Raw genomic sequence first — 21,195 nt, 5'->3', positions numbered from 1 at the left:
TTTTGTTCACTTCCAGTTAAAGTGGCTTTGTTTAAAGCGTATTGCACACCGCTATATACTGCCCCCGTTGTGGTCATCCTAAAAACAATGTAACATGCAGACGCTCTATGTTGCATATAATGATGCGATGAGAATCCTTTGCAGGATACCTAGAAGGGGTAGTGGCAGCCCGATGTTTGTAGCTGTGGGTGTTTGGACTTAAGCACTTTTAAGATTTTAGCACTCACAGATCCGACAGTGAGTGGTTCCCGTTACGCATCTAGTCTGAGAAAGCACTGGTTGAAGTGTTTGTGTATTTATTGATTTCTTTTAAGTAACTGTGTTTTATGTATATTATGGTTTTATATTTTTACAAATGCTTTATATATTATATATATATAATATATATATATATTTATATATTTATATTTTTTATCTATTTTTTTTTTTTTTAGGTTTATACCTTGTGTTTTTTGTCTTGTTTTTTCTTGTGGTGGTGGTGGTGGTGGGGGGGGGTGTTGTGTGTGTTTCTGTCTTGTTTTTATGGACATGAAGTCTGCCAATAAAGATTGATTGATTGATTGATTTTTCCAACACCATTAAATTGTCAGCAGACAAAAAAGCTACTACAGCCTGCAAACACACGAGTTGGTGAACACAGAAGATATCAAATTAGTGCATACATCAAAAAACATAACCAAATAAAACATCTGTATTTTACTCAGATTATCTTCTAAGATCAAAGATTTTAGAGGATATTTTATTTTCAGTTTAACTGAACTCACCAGGTATTTTATGTCTCTTACTTGTTTAAGCCCCGTTTTAATTTTTGTTTAATGTTATTGGCTGATATGAAAAGACTTATAGACGTGTAAAACCATTCAATTTCAGAAATTCCATTGGTCCACATGGGCCGGGTCCTTCAAAAGGCCGGAAGTGAGCAGCTGTGAAATTGGACACCCCGACTAATAAAAAAACAAAAAAAACAAAAAAAAAAACCCACCCTCCTGACAGCTCATAGTGCTGCTCCAGTTAAATATTCCTGGCTTTGCTGAGCTTATTGGTTTAGCGTCATTTCTCCTTGCATTATTAGTACCCGGTTCTTAACATTAAGCCATTTAAAATTTCACTTGCGACAAGGACACTTGGTATAAATTTGCATCAGGTTTATCACGCTCAACCTGAGTTAAGGCTTCTAAGGCTGTACTGTGCCATGACAGGAACAATAGCAATATTGATGTAAAAATAAGTTTTATTTATGAACAGACTTTCGAACAAAAAGTGCAAACACTACACGTTCACAGCACACCAGAACACATATTTACAAGTTTATAAAAAAAAAAAAAAAAAATTAACTCTTCGAGGATATTTACAATCCAGAGGCGGGTGGGACAGGAACCAGCCCAATTACAGTCTGTAATAAAGCCAACATGAAGCATAAAAAAGTCCAATGAGCAACCGGAGGATCTCTCAGCGAAACAGCTGGTGGCTCTGAAAAGAGCCTTTTGTTGTGAAGAAGGAGGGGGTTTACTTCTTCTTTGGCGTAGCTTTCTTGGCCTTGGCAGCTTTGGGCTTTGCAGCCTTCTTTGCGGGCTTTTTGGGGGCCGCTGCTTTCTTGGGCGCTGCTGTCTTCTTCACCTTAGGGCTCTTTGCCTTCTTGGCCACAACCTTCCTTGCAGCTGCCGCGGGCTTCTTTGCCTTCTTCGGGGTGGCTTTTGCTGCTTTGGGCTTCTTAGCGGTGGCTGGTTTCTTAGCTGCAGTTGTCTTCTTTGCCGCCGGCTTCTTTACTTTAGCAGCGGGCTTTTTGGCTGCCTTCTTGGGCTTCTCTGCTGGCTTGGCTGCCTTGAAAGAACCGGATGCCCCGGTTCCGGTGGTGTGGACCAGAGCGCCTTTCTGCACCAGGCTTTTCAAAGCGCGCCTGACGTGAGCAGAGTTATGCTCCACGTCGTAACCGCGAGCGACGAGATCCTTCTTAATAGCGGCCAGAGAGAGTCCTTTACGTTCTTTGGAGTCTTTCATAGCTTTCACGATGAGCTCGCTAGCGGACGGGCCAGACTTCTTGGTAGTCTTGCTCGCTGCTGCCTTCTTCTTCTTGGCCGGGGCCTTTGCTGGAGCCGCCTCGGCTGCTGGGGCTGCTGCGGGAGCGACTTCTGCCATGTCGTTAATAGAGTGATGTTTGTCGATGAGACGATAGAAATCTCCGCACAGTGACTGGAACTTAAATACAACACGAGAACCGTGGAGACTCAACCCTGCCTGCAGCTCACAGCTGCAGCGAGAAGACGTTGGCTCTTGTGTTTTCTCCTCTTCATAAACTACGTTAAAACAACATCTGAAGGTAAAAGTAGATAAAAATTTCAAATCGAATCGATAGAGAAGAACTTTCTCTTTATAGGGAAGCTTTATAAACTTTATTAGTTTTCTGCAATTTGTTTTGGAAGCCTTTAAACCTGCCCTGTCCGCCGCGGCGTGAGGCACAGATTCGTGTCTTTTCTCCGACATTTTTCTTCTAAATGCGTTAAAATCTAAAATAACCCCTCAAAAACGAGGTAAACAACGAGGCGACATGTTTGTCCACACATGTTATGTCAAAACAATGATCCCCGTCGGATACCTTTACATAAAACTGAGGTTATTTCGGTGCCTGCAAACACACATGAGTTGGTGGAGGAAACAGTGTAACTCGTTAACTCCACACACTCTGTGTCCTCAATTTACTGTAGATTTTCATTAATTAATGATACACGAATTATAGCTCTGGCTCCGTGAAATGTGTAATATGGATAAATCCAACAGTTTAACAGCACTACAGCTCTTAGACAGGCAAACAGACTAAAGCTCCACCAGGCTTAGCATCATCATATTGCATCCCAGTTCACTGGCTACTGCATCCCAGTGCAGTCAAAACGCTAATCATCGCTAATAACACCCATCAAAAGAAAATTACAAGTAAATATCCAGAGCTGATAATGTTCATATAAACAGGAATAGATTAAACAGTTAGTCTGGAAAGTTCTGGCAGGAAACTCTCTCCACTTCCTTAACCATATCTGCTTTTTGGCCAAATGTCAGTGGCTGTAAGCTGGAACTCCTAAAATTAAGTGTTTCAGTACTTTCACTGCTTGACTCTAGTGTTGTGGATGAGATATATATATTCTTGATTTGCTTTGAATATAATGACTCATGGTTGTCAGGCAGTTAGTTCATTTGAATATTAAGCCTTTTGTGGGTGTGGGTACCTTCTCTGAGTTTGAACTCAGCAATTTGAGTCAGTATTGGTGGTTCAAAGTTAGAAATGCTCAGCCAAACATAAATACTGAAAAGTACTGAAAACAAAGTAAAAGTTTATATTTAGTTACTGATTTTAGTTGGATTTTTTAAATGTTTTAAACTGACATTTTCTTGTTAAACAATACAATTAAATATACATTTCTACTATACATTTTATAATTAAGTTACTTTGAATTCGTGTATTGATCATTTCATCAGTTTAAAATTAGATTACATCATTAAACTTTATTTAATCTCACACTGGTACAACAGGAAGAGATCTCCGTCGGATATGTTTTTATGAAGGAAGAATAGTGAAACTATATGTTGGAAAAATAAAAGTAGAAAGAAAAAATAGATTAATAAACTCATTAGAATTTTTTTTTTAATTCCACAATAATATGCTATATACAAATGGTTAAAATGTTGAGTAGAATTATAATTGTTAACAATAATATTTGATTATCTACAGAACAAACAGTGGAAGTGATGAACATGTATTTTTAGACAGTGTTTATCCTGTTTGGATATTGTACAGTTTGACTGCTAAAGATAACGACCTACAATAGCACTCCGTCCTGCTGTTGAAGGAGTCAGGTCTTCCACAGTCTCATGCAGCGGGTGTTGTCCATAATCGACACTAGTTTAGGACTGAGCTACACTCTTTACCAGTTTAGGTAACCATCTTCTGTAGGTTTGTAAAAATTACAGGAAAAAAAAACACACTTCCTGTTTTGTGTGGAATGAAAAAAGCCTAAGATGATTGTAGTGGTAATGAAGATAAATATGAGCAGGGAATTCAGTGCATATAGGGACTTTGTTTATTTGTTTTGGGGATTAAACCCAAACCTTTGCTTTCTTTCCTCTTGTTAATTTTAGCTCAAAAAACTGTCTAAATGCTGTTTTTCTGTTTCAGAATTGGCCTTTAGGAGTAACATAAAAGCACAATCAGTCCTCATGGAGTAAAGCTATTGATCTATTACCCCTTACCTGACACAAATATATAAATGTTTTAAATTATGACGATTTGAGTGATAAAATTCTGCATAATTATTAAACTAATTACAAATAATGTAAGTAAAATTTATGCTGCTAAATTATGGCTAACCTGTTGTTATCGTACTATCTATCTGAGTCAGTATGTCTGTTGGGTCTACATTAGCTTAAAAATTACTGGCTATGTAACATTTGCCAACATAGTGCACTGAGTAGATAAGCATCTAAGTCATTCAAACAGTGGTTGGTAAAACAAGCTGGCTGGTCTTTTATTTATATATATATATATATATATATATATATATATATATATATATATATATATATATATATATATATATATATATATATATATATATTAGCTATCGGCTGGCCATATTACACACTATCCAAGCCAGAATTGCGCAGTGCTACTAATGTACAGCTATCTAGCTAATCTTAGTAAGCTGAAAAAGAAAAGTTAGCTATACATTTTCACTTTATCAGCTAACAGGTACATAATTAGCAGGGCAGGGATCTGACTTGAAACTGGAAAAACAGCATTATCTTTGACTATGAGTTCATATAATTCAAAAGCCAATCACAAGGTTTTAGCTATGGAGCCTATGCTGAATAATAGCCATATCTAGTGGCTCTAATAATATGCATAGTTTAAAAAGTGACCATTATGTATATATTGTATTACATATACCTAAAATTGTCAACTAGGTTACAGAGAGAGGGGAGAGAGCATTTCTCTTTTTTAAACGGGTTATAGTCACCGGCCTTCCAGGTCCCTGAACTGCTTCCATGTTTCGTATTCTAAAATATGTGACCCTGAGAAACTTCAAACAAATAGGTATTATTAAAATATTTAATCAGAAATTTATAAGATTCTTTTTCTGTTATATCCGTGAAAGTAAGGCCAGGGGTGTTTATAATGTGTTTTTTTGTATAAGCCACTGTTGTCCAGCACAAAACAAAAAACCTGTATAAGGTAGATTTACTTCAGGCCTGTTCAATTATACTGCATCAGATTTTATTAGGTGCAGTTTTTTGTGCTTCAAACACAAAAAAACCCCGCTCAAGTATTGTACTAACATTCAAAGTATTGAGCCCTTTTATATTGGGCGTGTCTAACCTATATTTCATACTAAAATGTATATAGCTGTAGCTCACATGTTTAATTGTTAAATATTTTTTTATTTTAAGTACTGAAACAGTGAAGGTAAGTTGAATAATTATTATTTTGATTCAACTAATGTTCGATAAAGGTCAGTGAACAAGGATGCAGTTTATTAAAGCAATGTAGAGCTTAGTTTAAAACAACTAGTTGAAGTCATAGCTTTCTTTCTATTTCACATAGTAATATTTATAATAAAGGAGTATCTGAATCAGTAACTAAGAAGTTAAACTGTACTAAATTTAGGAAAACGCTGTGGGACTTCGTACCTGTACCTGTTTCTTCCATCAGCTCTAGTGTGTTTGCAGACACTGAGAAAACCTCGGGCTAATGAAAATATGTCCGCAGAAACTAGGTGTTTATGCATGAGATGTCTGCAGAAACATGTTATCTCGCTGTTTAACCTCATTGTTTGTGGTGTTTGTGTATTTTTAAAGCATTTACAATAAGAAATTGCAGGGCAAAAAGACGGAGCAGTGCCTCGAAGAGAGGTTTAAGTCCGCCTCAAGCAAACTGTAGATGAACAGTAAACGTCTACAATGTTTCTTTGTAAAGAGCAAGTTCTCCGCTATCGGATCGGTTTAAGTTCATGCTTCAGTTTCTCATTTAAATGTGATTTTAAAGCCGTTTTTGGTGACGAAAAAACACAACTATCTGCGCCCTCCCGCCGCGGATACGAGCAACAGGCTGGGTTGAGTCTCCATGGTTCTCATGGTGCGTTTACGTTCCTGTTTCTTTCGGAAATTCCACTTTGGCTGTGTAATTATATTATTGTCATTATTACTAAGTCAGTCGGGTGACAACACGATGACAGAGGGAGTTTCACAAGCGCCCAGTGACTCTGCCGCCCAGGCCAAAGCTTCAGGGAAGAAGAAGAAAGGAGGACCCGTTGTGAGCGAACTGGTGTACAGAGCCGTGGCCGCCTCCCAGGACCGCAAAGGTCTTTTCTATACCATAAAGCAGGCGCTGAGCTTCCAGGGCTACGATGTGAATCAGCACGGCTTCCTCATCAAACGCGCCATTAATATGCTGGTAAAGAAAGGGGCTCTGATCCAGACCAAAGGATCTGGGGTTTCTGGGTAATTTAAGATGCCCCCATAAAAAGCCCAAGTAGGTGTTAAGGGAAAGTGCACTGGAAGAAGTGCCCATAGCCAAGTAGGCCGCTGGTTCCTCTGAATCAGCGTCCAAGAAGAAAGCGTTAGCTCGGAGAAGATGCTTTAGAAGCTCAAAAGGCTCTTTTAAGAGCCACCAAACTGTACACTACAGGGCTGATTTCATTTTCAAATGAAGAATGAATAAGATTAATACACACATCACACCTTCAGACCTCATCAACTTAATATAAATGGCTGTTTTGCTTCCAGATACCATTTACTGTCAGTGTAGCACACTTGATTTAGGTCAGGTGTCAGATCTTTGAGAAGCTGTGCTATTATTCACTCCTAGGGGCGAATCTAGGATCAAAACTTTACAGGAGTTCAGCCCTCAAATCATAACACGGATGTTATCTATTTGATGCTGTTCAGAGAGAAAATGTACATAAGTGGACACTTTAGTCAAATTAATGACCCTGCATTATCAGAAGAATTGGAACTTTTGCTTGCTAACATTTTAGGCAGAGTGCATTTTGGATCTGTACCACTCGTTTGTTTCATGAAATTACCTCTTAATCTTATTTCTGCTGCAGCAACACGTCTGATTTATTAATAAGGGATAATATTAAATCACTGTGCAGTTAAAGCACACAGTGCCTCTGTGTAAGTGCACTGTAACACCATGACATCTAGAAAAGTGCACATTAAAGCCATTTTTGGGTGCTTATTGAAGATTTCTCTGGGGTGATATTTTTTAAAACTATAATGGGGTAGAAGTTCAGACTTTTTTAGATGAGCCGTGGCGGCATGTCATTCTGTTACGGTTTAAGAAGATAATGGGTTAAATTCATGAATCTAAGATTTAAATTAAAGATCTGGGGTTAACACAAGAAATTGAAACCTACATAAATGATAATAAAAGAAACAATAAGCATCCTATTTGCCTATAAATGCAACAGATGCAGCATTTTCCTCAACAAGGATTATTTAAAATTTAGTAGGCAAATATGATCTTGTTGTCTCATTCATGTTTTTTTTTTTTTTTTTGCATTTATTTATTTAATAAAAATAATAACTTAGTGACAATATAAAGGCAGAGTTTTTATGATGGGAGTGACCACTGCAGTTCATTAAAGGTCACTAGTGGATAATACTGGTATTGAATTATGTAAAACTGTGGGAGAGACTGGATTGTCCTGAAGTAGTGTATTCTGTATTCTCCTGACATGGCATGTAGCTGTCAGGCATCCCACTATATCACTACTTGGTTTGGCTTTTTAAGCAAAAGTCAAATCAAAGAATAATATTACTAATCAAATAATCATATGTAAATTAGATTTAATTTATAATCTAACATGTTGAAAATGAGCAGAGAAAAAGTCCAAAGTTATAAAACAAATTTATATTGATTAAACCTATACCTGATTATATTCTGATCAGTATTAAGCATTTAAGCATAATTAACCATTGGCAAAATCACATATAAATTATGATTCTGTTTTAAAAACGACAACATACTTAATATCTTATATCTGTTATTCAGATTAAATAAATAATGAGGGGCCAGAGACATATTTCTTATCCTTTCACATCCATATAATACAGTAGGATATAAAATGCATTATCTCAGTCTTCTTATTGTTATTCTATAAATATTTGGCCATGATTTGATTGCTAATGTGAACAACTGTGGTAAAAGAGGAAACCATGGTCATTTCATGACTTGGTTAGTTACAATACAGCACAGATCATTTTTAGAGCTAGAAACAATAATTTACCAGTCAATATTCAAAATATTTTCAACCAGAGAGATGGGGGCTACAGTTTGAGGGGGGAATGAAAATTTTCAAGTGCATGTGGTGAGAACTACTAGGAAAGAGTCAGTCAATCAATCTTTTATACAAAATAGTTGCGAGATTCCTGCTGTAAACACATTCAGTTCTTTAGCCCTGGGACTTTGACCGTGAGAGATAAGAAACCCAGTTGCCAGATACGACTTTAAAAGCTTTCACATCCCCCAGTAACTCAGTTATTATTGCTGGTTCTTTTACCTAGTGCTAAAAGTGATTTGTCTCGAATTATTGCAAACTCTTGTGATTAAGGAAATTTTGTTATTCTTTATTCAGACTGAAGTACTGCAGGTTGACAGAGACTGTATGTGCTGCTCTGGTCTCTGCTCTAAAGTCCAACCCATCCCATCTGAGAAATCTGGACCTGAGCAAAAACGATGTGCAGGATTTAGGAGTGAAACACATTTGTGGTTTTTTTGGAGAGTCCACACTGGAAACTGGAGACTCTGAGGTCAGTTGCCTGTTAGAATTCTCTTAGAATTTATGATTAATATGAAGTTGTTTCTATTCTAGTATATCGTTTAGTCTTTTGGGTATAGTATTATTTTCCACTCCTTCTGAATTTTGTTTTCCATGTTTCTAACTCTTATTTCCTTGTTTGATTATAATAGTTTCCTTTCATGTGTAATCTCTCCTAGTTTTATCTTTGTGTTTTGTCCTTAGCATCTTCTGTGTGAAGTTAGTTTTGACTCCATATTTGTTTTCCCTTTCTGTCTTTCTCTTTCTGTTCCCATGTTTTCTTATTTCTTGTCTTATTTTGTGAGTCCCTCATCTCATGTGCTTTGTGATCAGTTTTGCTTCGCCTTGTCTCATCATTTAGATTCTGTTCACCTGTGTCTTATTTTCCCCAGCAGTGTCCTTTCTCGCTAACTATGTCTTGTGTTTGTTTAAACACCCAGTTTTCCTCAGATCCTTGTTTCATTCTCCCACATGCTGTGTATTTCTGTTTTCTGTTGGGTCCCTTTAGTCTCTAGTTTTGGTTTTGGTTTTCTATGAGTTCCAGCAATTGACCTGTCTTTTGAGTTTGCTTGTTGTCTCTGGAGTCCTGCATATTGGGACCTAAATCTCCCTGCAACACAGTGAACAAACATGGATATGAATGTTTTATGCACAAATCTTTAATTTATCAATATGTTCATAGTTTAATTGGTTTGTTCTTTAGGAAAATAGTCCCTCTGACCTTGCATATGAACAAATGACAGCCTTACTGCTTTTTCAATTTAAACACGATGAACGAGCCATCACTACTGTTACTAATAATAACAACAATGATTACAATTATTATTTTTATTCCTTTTGGTCATTGTTTACTGTTTTCCAAAACACCATATGCCATCAAATGAAAAATAAAAGGAATGTAAAGAAAATAAAATGCAATTGTGGTGACACACTAGAGGGCTCCACTTACACCCAAGCTGAGAGGAAGGGTTCTGCTGTGTTTGGGCGCAATATGCTCAGTTCATGTTTGGAGGTGAAAAAAGTTGGAATGTAAAACCAGAGCTCCTGTGTCGTGTGTCACATGCCTCCATACAATCACTAAAGGAATGACCACTTTTCAAAGGAAAAAAATAAATTCAATTGAATTGAATGAAATCAAACATTTCCCAATATACAAATGTGGCAAGAACAAAACAGGCCAATACACAGGTTCCAATGATCCAACAGTAATTTTAATGGTAACAAACTTCTTCAGCAGGTTAAAACATTTCCAACATTTCCAAGCAAATATTATTAAATGAGGCCACTGACGGGAATAGCACACATCTCGGTGCTTAACTCATCATTTATAAAGCATTAGTTCTCCTTAGGATGTATTTTATAAACACATAAAACATAAATGTTATTCTTGATTAATGAACTTATATATAACATGTTCATGGTATCATAAGTGATTAACAAAGTATTTAGATGCATGCACACACACACAAATGTTTGCAGCTGAGAATAAGTATTTCTATGTTCTGTATCTCTTTGTGCTTTTTCTGTGTCATTTTCCTGTTGTGGACATAGCTTAGACTTGTTTGAGTCTTAAGGTACTTTAATTTTCATTTTTAAATTCTTTTCTAAAGAGAGAACACATTATTCCTATATTGGCTTCTCTTCATTTACTCCCTGTTAAATCTAAATTTAAAATTGTTCTCATCACAGAGAATGAACAGGCTCCATCGTATCTTAATGACCCTATATTACCATATCACCACATTAGAGCACTCTAATGGTGTGTGTGTGTGTGTGTGTGTACTTTGTTAATCAGTTATTGAGATTTTCTAAATGATGATGGCAACACATTATATATAAGCTTATTAATCAAAAGTAAACATTTATATCTGTATTTATAAATGACATACTAAGGAGAAGTAATGCTTTAAAACTGAATTAGGCACTTGCTAATGCCTTACAAATATTTAATAGTGTTTGACTTCACAAAACTGTTTAAACATTGATATTGATTCTTCAGAACACTGACAGAAAGACAACGCAGAGTTTCTTCTTTTATTCTTTATGCAGCTTGAGTAACTGCAGTTTGTCGGAAATCAGCTGTGCTGCTTTGGTCTCTGCTCTGAAATCCAACCCGTCCCATCTGAAACATCTGGACTTAAAGAAAAAACAACCTGCAGGATTCAGCCATGAAAGAGCTGTCTGATCTTGTGAAGTGTCCACATTCCAGACTGGAGGATCTGAAGTAGGTAGAGGTTTCGGTCCATTTGCTTTCAGCAGTACCTTTTCAATTCAGGGTTGCTTTCTTTGAAGGACCCAGTCTATGTAAGCTGGGTGCTTCAAACACCACAACCACTGAGAAAGCCAGAAGTGAGCAGTTATTAAATGATGATTTAGCCTATAAAGTGCTGCTCAGGTTCCCTTTCAACCATGACACTAGCCACTAGAAGCATTTTGTACTTCAGTGTCATACAGAAATGACAGCATAATCTTAATTTGATTTAATTTGACTTACTTTTACTGAGATGTTTCATAGGTATGTGGTGTATCAGAGGCTGATTCTCCTTCACCCAAACATGCCATATCATAACTTCCCTAAGTCAAATAGAAAAAATGTTAAACCAGGCTGATTTTTGCTACATGGGTCTAACAGGACAGAGAAGATACAAACATATAGCATCCTTATAAAACAGAGGTCACTAACAGGCGGACCGCGGTCCAGATCCAGACCCACAAGGTGTCCCATACAGGCCAGGACCTACAGCCAAAACAGAAGTTCATGATTAAACACCTGGCGGGGTGAAAAATGGAAAAAATGGAACGTGAAAAAAGGGTGAATACTTGTGCAATAATGAAGCTTTCAGGATTCAGCATTTCATTTTCACTGTGGACTTGAGTGAAATCTACAGTGGAAACAGACTTCATGCTAAAGGTCTCTGTAGTGAGACTCTGAAGTGTATGAGCTTCGGGGTTAGCAGGTTCACTCCAACATGTTAACATAGGGCACGAGAGGAAGACAACTGCGTTACACAGCTGTTCCACTGCCTCGCCTTTTATACTGGATGTGCTAAATCACTGACTTGGGTATTATTTCTTTTCTTTTTTCTTCTCTCTACAGATGGAAGTGATGGTAAGCATGATGGGGTGTATGCTAAGAGAGGATAAGTTATTTTCTGATGATCCCGAGAAGCTGAGATTCCAGAAGCTTGTGTGTAGAGACAGTCTGCCAGGGCATGTTACTGTGCGCTCCTTTGCCCAAACAGTTCCACTGTCAGAAACAATTCACAGTACACTATCATCCCTGTGTGTCCTCTGGATCTGACAGGTCATCATTTGTGGATCTGGACTGCTCTATCTTTTACATACTTTTTGCCGACACATTGGGACACCAATCCTTCTGCTCCAATAGAGACACAAATACTCTGGGTTTTTTAAAAGAAAAGAGTAATTGAAAACCAAAATTTACACTGAAATGCAAAATTTTAATCTTTAAATTATACCACTGTTTATTTCTCCTCTGTATCAAATTAATTAAATTGATGCAGATTATTTAAACTGCCATATATTCTAGGATACTGACACTTAGAAGTAATTATAAGGGGGAAAATTGTGTTAATCAAAGGCCAAATTGTGTCTTTACACTTGTAGTGTAAAATTAATTTTGTTAAAGTTGTAAGCTTAAATCTGTTTTAAGCCCTGAAATCTTCAGATTGCTATGACGGCTCAAAAATGTAAGAATAAAAACGAAGTACCAAATTTAGACCCCTCCTTTTGTACTTGGATTGCCTGTGACTCTGAAAAGATAAAATATCACATGCCTTCATTTAATATTATATTACTCTAGAAACACATGAGTTGATTTTGATAGGATCAGGTGGGAGCTTTTCTTCCTGTTGCAAACAGGAAGCACCAACAGAACAAAAAAAGGTTAAATTCCACCTGTATTAACTCACAGCCTATTTTCACCAGCATAGATCAAAAGAATAACACTTATTTAAACTCGGATATAACTTGTTCTATCACAGTTGTGAAACTTTCTATAAATACTTGTTGGTATGTTGAAAACCAACCAATGTTATAGTGAGACCTGCAAAGCTATATTTAAAAGCCATGATATTCTTTTGGAAAGCTTCTGCCAAGATGCCTAAACCCATTCAGCCAAAGAATCATAGCAACAAAGCTGAATGCATGTTACTGACCGTTCTCAAGTTTATCAGCTAATGTTCAAGTCAAGTCAAGTCAAGTGGCTTTATTGTCATTCCAAACATGTGTGCTGGTACAGTACACAGTGAAACGAGACAACGTTCCTCCAAGACTGTTGTGCTACATATGGCATATAACAGACAATCAACAAAGAACTACATAAAGTGCAATGTGCAAAAATGGCAAAAAAACGAAACAAAGACAGTTCAGCACCAGACAGAAGAGAACAATACAGACACAAGACAGTGCAGATACAAGACACAACAGTACAATAGAAATGTGCAAAAGACTGAGTATTGTGCAAAAAGTCACTTGGTGTATGAAGGTGTGTGTGTGTTTAAGTGCTTGGTAGTGACGTGTATGAAATCTCTGTGGTAGAGTATCAATTCCTGTGCCTGTTACAATACACAGAGGTATTTGTGTGAAGCCAATTTAATTCAAACTAATAGATAACGCCTTATTTCATATCATCATGTGCTGTATCTGAAGCATACTCTCTGTTTATTCATAATAATAAAATAATAATAATAACAATAATACATTTTATTTGAAAGTGCCTTTCAGAACACTCAAGGACAGTGTACACATCAGAGAAATAAAAAGCAAGCATAAAAGCGGTTTACAAAATCATAAAGGATAAAATAGATTTAAAATAGCGGAATGGAGAAGGCTGTGTGGGATAAGTTATTTTGAACAGGTGAGTTTTGAGTCTATACTTAAAGAGAGAAAAGCAAATGATATTTCTTATATCAGGAAGTAGGGAATTCCAAAGTCGAGGAGCAGAGCAGCTGAAAGCCCTGCTCCCCATAGCGGCAAGACGGGGAGAGGGGACACAGAGAGAAAGCGAAGAAGAGGATCTAAGGGGTGGTGATCTGAACCAAATCAGAGGGGAGAGCTGATGAATAGCTTTAAATGTATACAAAAGTATTTTAAGATTAATGCAATATTTGACCGGGACCCATTGAAGCTGCTGCAGGACAGGGGTGATATGGTGAATAGAAGGGGTCCTGGTTATAATACGGGCAGTGGAGTTCTGGACACGTTGAAGCTTATGGATGGAAAAGGAGTGAATTGCGGTAATCAATCCGAGAAGTAATAAGGTTATGAACAAGAATGGCAGTAGCATGTGGAGTGAGAAAACGTCAGAGACAATTAATGTTACACAATTAGAAATATGCAGACCGAGTGACATTATTGATATGGTAATTAAAAGGTAAAGTACTGTCGACGATAAGACTAAAACTTTTCACACATGGAGAAACGGAGACCGGTGAGTTATTAATAGTAATAGAAAAGCTTTTAGTTCTAGATAATGTTGATTTAGAGCCTACCAAAAGAAGCTCTGATTTGTTACTGTTAAGTTTAAGAAAGAATAGAACCATGAGTTGAGTTCATTTAAACAGAGGGTGAGGGAGGATGGGGGAAGAGCAGAATCAGGTTTAGTGGACCGATAAGCTCGGTGACATCAGCATGACAGTGAATCTGAATATTATATTTATGAAAAATGTGTCCACACAAAGAAGGTAGATAATGAAAACAATGGGCCCCAGGAAAGGGCTTAAAAGTAAAGGATTTAAGTCGAATAATAATACTTTGCGATCAGATAAGTATGATTTAAACCAGGCTAGTGGAGTATGAGAGAGACCGATGGAGATTAACCTACTAAGGACAATGGAGTGAGAGATAGTGTTGAAAGCAGCACTCAGATTGAGGAGAATAAGAATGGAAAGTAAATTGGAGTCAGCTGCCATAAGAAGATCATTGGTTGTTTTCATGCACTGCCTTTAGGGATTTGCCAGCTTGCTTAGTTTGTAGCCGACTCGCTAGCAGCACGGCTTCTTTACCTGGCCCTCCTGCACTTTCCATCGTATTGTGTCAGATGTTTACTTACTCCTTGGCCTACTTTAGCAGTAATTATACTTGTAATAAATGTAGCTTGTTTGCAGCTCTGGAGGCCAAGATCATTGAATTAGACCCTCGGCTTCGCACCCTTGAAAAACCCATAGCTAGCCAGGCCCCTGTAGCCAGTGTAGCTAAAGGTAGCATAGGCCATTAGTTCTCCCCTGGCAGATTGTCCCAAGCAGCCGGGTATGCCATCCTTATACAACCACTGGAAGACACTGAAAATCTGCACTGAAAACCTTGTGATTGTTTTGGTTTCTAGCAGGTTGCTGTGGTAGCCCGTATCAGGGCTACAAGCATTGCAAGAGCTTGGAATGCACAAGGTACAGTGTTAAAAGGGTAAATATTGTATGTTCTTCTGGATAATTACCGTGTAATTACAAAGTATGTAAAATGACTTAGTGTAAATGTTTTCATTGTTTCCTTTAAATTTCAGATAAAAATATGTTGAAATTACATGTAATTACAGGGTACTTATGCCCTTTGAGTTGTATTATAAAGTGTCACCTAAAAAAGCTTTACTATTAGCACAGACACATCAAGGTAGCACTCTGTATCCCTTTAATCATAACAGGCTGAATGTCAAGTTCTTTAACAATGAGAGGTAAGCTTGGGTGACTTCGATCCCTCAATCCCACCTCTGAAAAGAGACGTCCAAACTCTGGGAAGTGTTTGAATAGGACAATGTTTTTATTCTGTTTGCTCAGACACGGCACCGGACTAAAACCATGAGCTTCTTTTTCTTTTAGATATTATCTTCAATGAACACAAGCTGTAACAAACATAAGTGATAGTTGTCATAAATGTCTCTAATTTTTACACTTTCTTTTATCACTTCATCTCTGCTCCAAATGCATGCATGTTCTAACGACTTTAGAAAAATATCATGGGATGTTAATTGAACATACAACACTACAAACTCTCATGGAAATAATTTTAAAAATAAGAAATTACACGAACAATTACAACACATGTGCACTATTAACACTTATAATAATAAATTCCTCAAAAATATGTTCATCCTTTCCCCCTCAGCCCGTCCCCTGCACCCTAAATACAAAGCAGAGGTTGTCCTTACAAAACAAAGGAAAGCATAGAGAAGTCACTTGCATAAGTCACGTTAAACTTGCGCAGACATGGATGACTGAAGTTGTAAAGGTGCTGCTAGCAGGGTTGGCCATTTGGATCCTCATTCTGACGAGTCAAACAAGTCAAACTTTGACAGTCAGAACCCGATACCAGCTGCTCTTTACTTCTGGAGCAAGAGAAAAATGTCTTCTGTGCTCTTACTTCTATATTTTTTTTTTATTCCATACATGGCGTAGAAATGAAAAATCCAACATTTCAACACATCCCTAAAATTCAGCCAGAGAGAGAAATTTTTCCCCGAAGAAGAATGAGAGGTCTCAGTTTGTTTCGTAAGAAAATTGTTTTCTTTGTATCAAAACGAGAACAAACTGATGGTCTTTCACCTCTGCAATGATGAGGCTTTAAGACTTGGTGTGTACGGCACATCATGATGAGTCACGTAGATTCAAAGAACTTTTTTTGTATACCAAAATCTACAAGCAGATATTCAACATTCATCAGGGTCCCAGCAGACAGCATCAACACCACTCTGAATTCATTAATGCAATGAACCCTAAACCCTTTTTAAACCTTTAAAACCACACAGTGAAGGTTTTTGGAGTAGATAATAACAATAAATTATTATTGACAGAGACAGACAAATAAAAAAATCTGGAGTGCTCTAAAAATATTCCAGAAGACAGGAAGTGTTTTCTTATTCTCCCTTTTTTTTCTTATTGATTCAGCATTTTTGAGAAATAAACTTAATCCAACTTCACCTCACAGAAACATGTGAAAATAATTTTCTAAAACCTTAAAGATGTTGCAACTATGTTGACAGCACATGTGAGCTTTGATGTTGCTGATGTGACGATACAAGAAAACCCAAAGACTGCCATGAAAGTATGAGATCATCCATCAGTGGACTGACATATCATGTTAGCATTTTAGCTGCTGTCATGTTGTTGTTTTTTGGTTCCAGGAGTGATTGTATTTGGCTACTATGTTGGTTCTAAGTTATCAACTAATGATAAGTCTGCATCCACAGACTGTAGAGGAGCATTACACAGACACGGATACCTATTAAGTAGTTCTCAGAACATTCCAAATAAAATCCCAGAGCCAGAGCTGGAGCTCCACCTTCCTGGAGTACAGTTAGTACAGTAACCTCATAGAAGCCCTGTTATTCATCACAAGATGTCATTAAAAATGCTCCAAAAGGCTCCAACAGCACAAACACTGTCCAGAGGTCCAGTTCAGGGACTCCAGTTAGCTGAGGTGAAACCTAGTATACATGTGTGTTGCCATCTGCATGTCAGTGAGAGAGACCACACCCCTAATTATACAGTCTATAACTCACCTGTTTAATACAGTTTAATCAGGTAAGTTATAAAAACATTTTCCCCACATACAGGTATAATGAAGGGGGAAATATCTACAGAGACAAACAGTTTGCGTATCAGGCTGTAAACATGTTTATTTCTGCTGTAAAGTTTAAACATGCGAGTCTGTGGGTACTGACTCACTGCTGCCTGTTGGACATTTCAGGAAATGCAGCTTTCAGGCTGTCAGTGTGACCATGCCCGTACTCAGAAGAGGGAGACCAAAAGACTGATCATAGATTACTTCTGGAAGTTTGGTTGAATTTTTTACTTCAGTCTCCATTTATTGTGATTCAGGCAACAAATTTACTTGGCTGAGTTGAAAAAGCTTGATCAGTTCACGTGTCTCTGTGAGATAAGCATGTGAAAGCTACACAGGCAGCTAACACTGGATTTTATACTCATTTCTCTTCTTTCCATACTACAAAATCACTTTTTTGGTCATTTTTACATCAAACAATGGGATCTGTTAGTTTGTACTTTAGATAAATAATATTTGTTAAAATCTTTAACCAAAAAGTTGCCAACAGCAAAAAACAAAGCACTTTTTTGCTGTTGTGGTTGTTTTTGTGGGTAACTGGTAGTTTGTCCATTTTCTGTTTAAACTGTGGCTCCAGCTGTCAGCTCAGAGTCAGTGCTGTAAATCTGTGTCCCGTCACCTAACCCAACACACAGGTGAACAATGAGAAAAAAAACAACAGGCAACAAGTGCATCAAATCAGTCTGCAAGATTTACAATACACATCACTGCCAGACCCAGTGCAACAACAGAAAGATTCTCTTATCACAAATTGACATCAACATTTGCACAATGGCGGTTTGGTGTTTCTGTACAGCAGAGAGGAAGGCAGTCAGAAAGGTCAGCTAGAAAACTCATATTTACAGAATAAGTACCAGAACCCGAACTGCTCACACCACCAGCCAGATGTGCATGCAGAGGAGCGTCCTGGCTTACATGGAAACACATGGGTCCGTGGACAGGAACGCACAGATACTGAGCATGCTCACTGTTTTCCTCATCCTCTTCTTCTTCATGACAGCTGCAAATACAAATCGTCCACATCTTTTAAGAAGAAAAGCCCCGCCCTCTGTCTGTGGCTATCACACCGTGGGGCATTCACATGTTCAGGGCTGTAGCCAGCAGATCACAAACGACTGATGTGGGGTAAAAGGAAATATCATGATTTCAAAAAATGAAAACAAGAATAAAAAGATAATTAAAAATTGAACAAATAAAATCCATGACATGAATTTTATAAAAAAAAAAAAACAGATAATTTCCCTGTTGTAGCACTTACACCTCAAGATAAACTTTCCCATTCACCAATATTAATAAATAATAATAACAAAAAATATGATGACTGAAAGAAAATAACGTGAAAATAATAACGATAATAATGCATTACATGATATATTTTATCACTGGGTGCAGGCTGTAAATATCTGCTGTCCCACCCATGATAGGACAAACGCTGAAGTCTTCAGCGACAAACAGCCTCCACCCAGGACAAATATGTACTTATAAAAGAGACTCAGAAGACTGCAAAACAAATGGCGAGTCCCAACCTTCAACATGTCCTCAGAACATTTTCTACAAACACAGAGGGTCTGTCAGGTTCAGAAGTGTGACAGTGTGATGATAAACCCTCCGTTACCATTCGTCTCATCCTGGTTTCTACTGAGACAGGTTTAGTCTAACTTAACTGCAAGCCCAGCTAAGTGAATTCCAGTGATTGGAGATAAAGTTAAAATCAGCTGAGGCCCTCTGAGCCTAAACTAAACGCTGAAAATGTGTCTGATGCTTTATGTATTTTCTACATTATCTTTCAAAGGAGTACAGTAGACCTAATATGAAAGTAATGCAGGTAATTTAAAAGGTTAAAGCTTGATTAAAACACAAGTCTGGTTAGCTCAGCTTGAGCTTCTGGCTCTAAAGTCCACCTCCAGACAGTCAAATTCAGCTAAATGTACTAGTAACTGACTAAGAGGATTCAACATATAATGAATGTGAAGCATTGACCCCAGCTGCCAGTCTCTGTGCTAAACATATTTCAGAATGATCCAATGGTGTCTTAGTGCTGGCTCGCTAAGCCACCATTCAGGACAAAGATACGTTGGTGGTGGTGATGTCCTCTCAGAAAGAAGCAGAGATCCACCTTCAGTCAGGCGGCTGCTATTTTACCAGCGGAAAAATCCTCCCAGAAGAAAAAGAGAGAACAATAAACAACTACAGTCCAAATCAGAGTCAGTTTTAGTGTGACCTGTAGACCTGCTTCTCCACGGCAGGTCTGAAGCATTTAAGCTAACCCATCACTTCCATTGTGGACACATGATGCAGCTACCAAAGCCTACTCTGAGTCTGTTGTGGTTCAAGCTGTAGAACGCCAACGCCTGCCGTCTTCCAGCGCAGTGGGTGGCAGTGTGGGAGAGTCTTTTTGGGGCCTAAAGTGCAGACACCCGCACAATGTTGGCCTGGGAGTAGTCAGTGGAGCTGGTAGATTCATCACCTTCAGGGGTGGTGCCAGGTGTCGTGGGCATGCTGATGATAGCGGAGGTGATGTAGGGTTGGTCACAGTTTAAAGGAACCGTCTCCTCAAACTTGGCATTGAGACTGGATCGACTGGAACGACTAGAGAGAGGCAAAGGAGAGATACTTAGTAGGTCTTCACAAGCAAAGGTGAATTTTGAGCAGTTCAAATGGACTTTAGTTCAACTTCCTGTCATGTGTTTCAGTTGTAAACACATCAACTCATCTCAGTTCCTTTTTAGTACTGCTGACTTCTCCACTCCTATGTTGGCCCATCCCATGCTTCTCAGTCTCAGTTTAAACATTTAATATAATTTTTATGTTCTGTTGTGAAGAAAATTTGGGTTTATAAGAATGTAAATGTAAATGATTTTACATTAAAATTCAAATTGTATTTTATCATCTGAATTATATATATATATATTTTTTTTTATCTAAATCAAGGTTAAAGAATTACATCTCTTGCTCAGTTCTTCTTTTTTTTCTGCTCCAATTTTAAGTCATTTATACTAATTTTACTACTGAGGTATACAAAAAGGTTTTGATTTTGAAAAGTCAGTACTGGCTTTTTATACTTGAAGTTTTACTCAAATGATTGATGAACACAACCTTAGTGTAAAGGCGCAGATCATGTAAACCTAATTCCAGAAGCTCTAAAAGAAAGGATAGAGCCTCCACTACATCATCTAATACTTCCAGTAAAGATAGCTGACATGCCTGTACTGACAGCTCTAAAATGCCCTCATTCCTGAAAACTCCTCAAACACACTAAAATTTCCAAAATAAACTCAACCTCTAATACTTGGAATCCTGAAACTTGCATAAAGACCACTTTAAAATCTATAAAAACATTTAACTCTAAAATGACCTTTTCTAAAAGTACTTTTGGTATCTCTAGCAGGAGCAAATCCTCTAAAAATAATTTCACTAGCTGAGCCCACGTCCTTATTTTAGGTGTGACAGTGTTTTAGTAGATAAAGGTGAATCTAATCTTGGACGTGAATTGAGCTGCGGTTTGGGGAAGGCCTCGAAGGGGACGGCGGCTCCCAGGCCTAGCGGGTCCCCGTGTACTAAATAGAAGTGAAGTTAAAGAATATAAAAGGGGAGGGAGGCTGGGGCATGTAAATGAGAATGAACAGCTTGTAGAACTGGGGGAACATATATAGATAAGAATCGGAAGGAGCGTGTTTGGAGGCGTGGTCCTGCTCCTGAAATTCCGATGCTTTATCTCCAATTAAATCCACTTCCAGACATCTAGAACCTTCTCAAGAGTGTCTGTTTTTTTTCCTTTAACCTGATGGACCCCAAGGGGTTTTCTGAGTTT

At 37.7% G+C, this 21,195-nt stretch overlaps 2 protein-coding genes and 1 long non-coding RNA gene across 4 annotated transcripts in view; 1 reads left to right on the top strand and 2 right to left on the bottom strand.

Annotated features, from left to right (window-relative positions):
* Positions 1-484: 484 nt before the first annotated feature.
* On the bottom strand, positions 485-2,184 carry LOC146499187 (histone H1.10-like). The gene has a single exon (XM_085137256.1). The coding sequence runs from the start codon at positions 2,134-2,136 to the stop codon at positions 1,507-1,509; it is 630 nt and encodes a 209-aa protein (XP_084993382.1). The 5' UTR covers positions 2,137-2,184; the 3' UTR covers positions 485-1,506.
* A 2,413-nt stretch (positions 2,185-4,597) lies between these two features.
* LOC146499186 (uncharacterized) lies at positions 4,598-19,511 on the top strand. The gene is made up of 2 exons (XR_014870099.1): positions 4,598-11,034; positions 11,908-19,511. It is a non-coding gene; the product is annotated as an uncharacterized LOC146499186 (long non-coding RNA).
* Positions 18,610-21,195, bottom strand: part of LOC146499185 (A-type voltage-gated potassium channel KCND2-like) — a 99,003-nt gene continuing 96,417 nt past the window's right edge. For both annotated transcript variants that reach the window (XM_085137255.1, XM_085137254.1), the window contains one exon: positions 18,610-19,973. In XM_085137255.1, the coding sequence (XP_084993381.1) occupies positions 19,787-19,973 (187 nt within the window). In that variant the 3' untranslated portion in view covers positions 18,610-19,786. The remainder of the gene's footprint in view (positions 19,974-21,195) is intronic.

This window comes from Neolamprologus multifasciatus, chromosome 17 (genome assembly GCF_963576455.1).
Source record: "Neolamprologus multifasciatus chromosome 17, fNeoMul1.2, whole genome shotgun sequence".
Lineage (NCBI taxonomy): Eukaryota > Metazoa > Chordata > Actinopteri > Cichliformes > Cichlidae > Neolamprologus > Neolamprologus multifasciatus.
The sequence above is the reverse complement of the archived record's forward strand: the minus strand, read 5'-3'. Positions and strand labels throughout refer to the sequence as shown.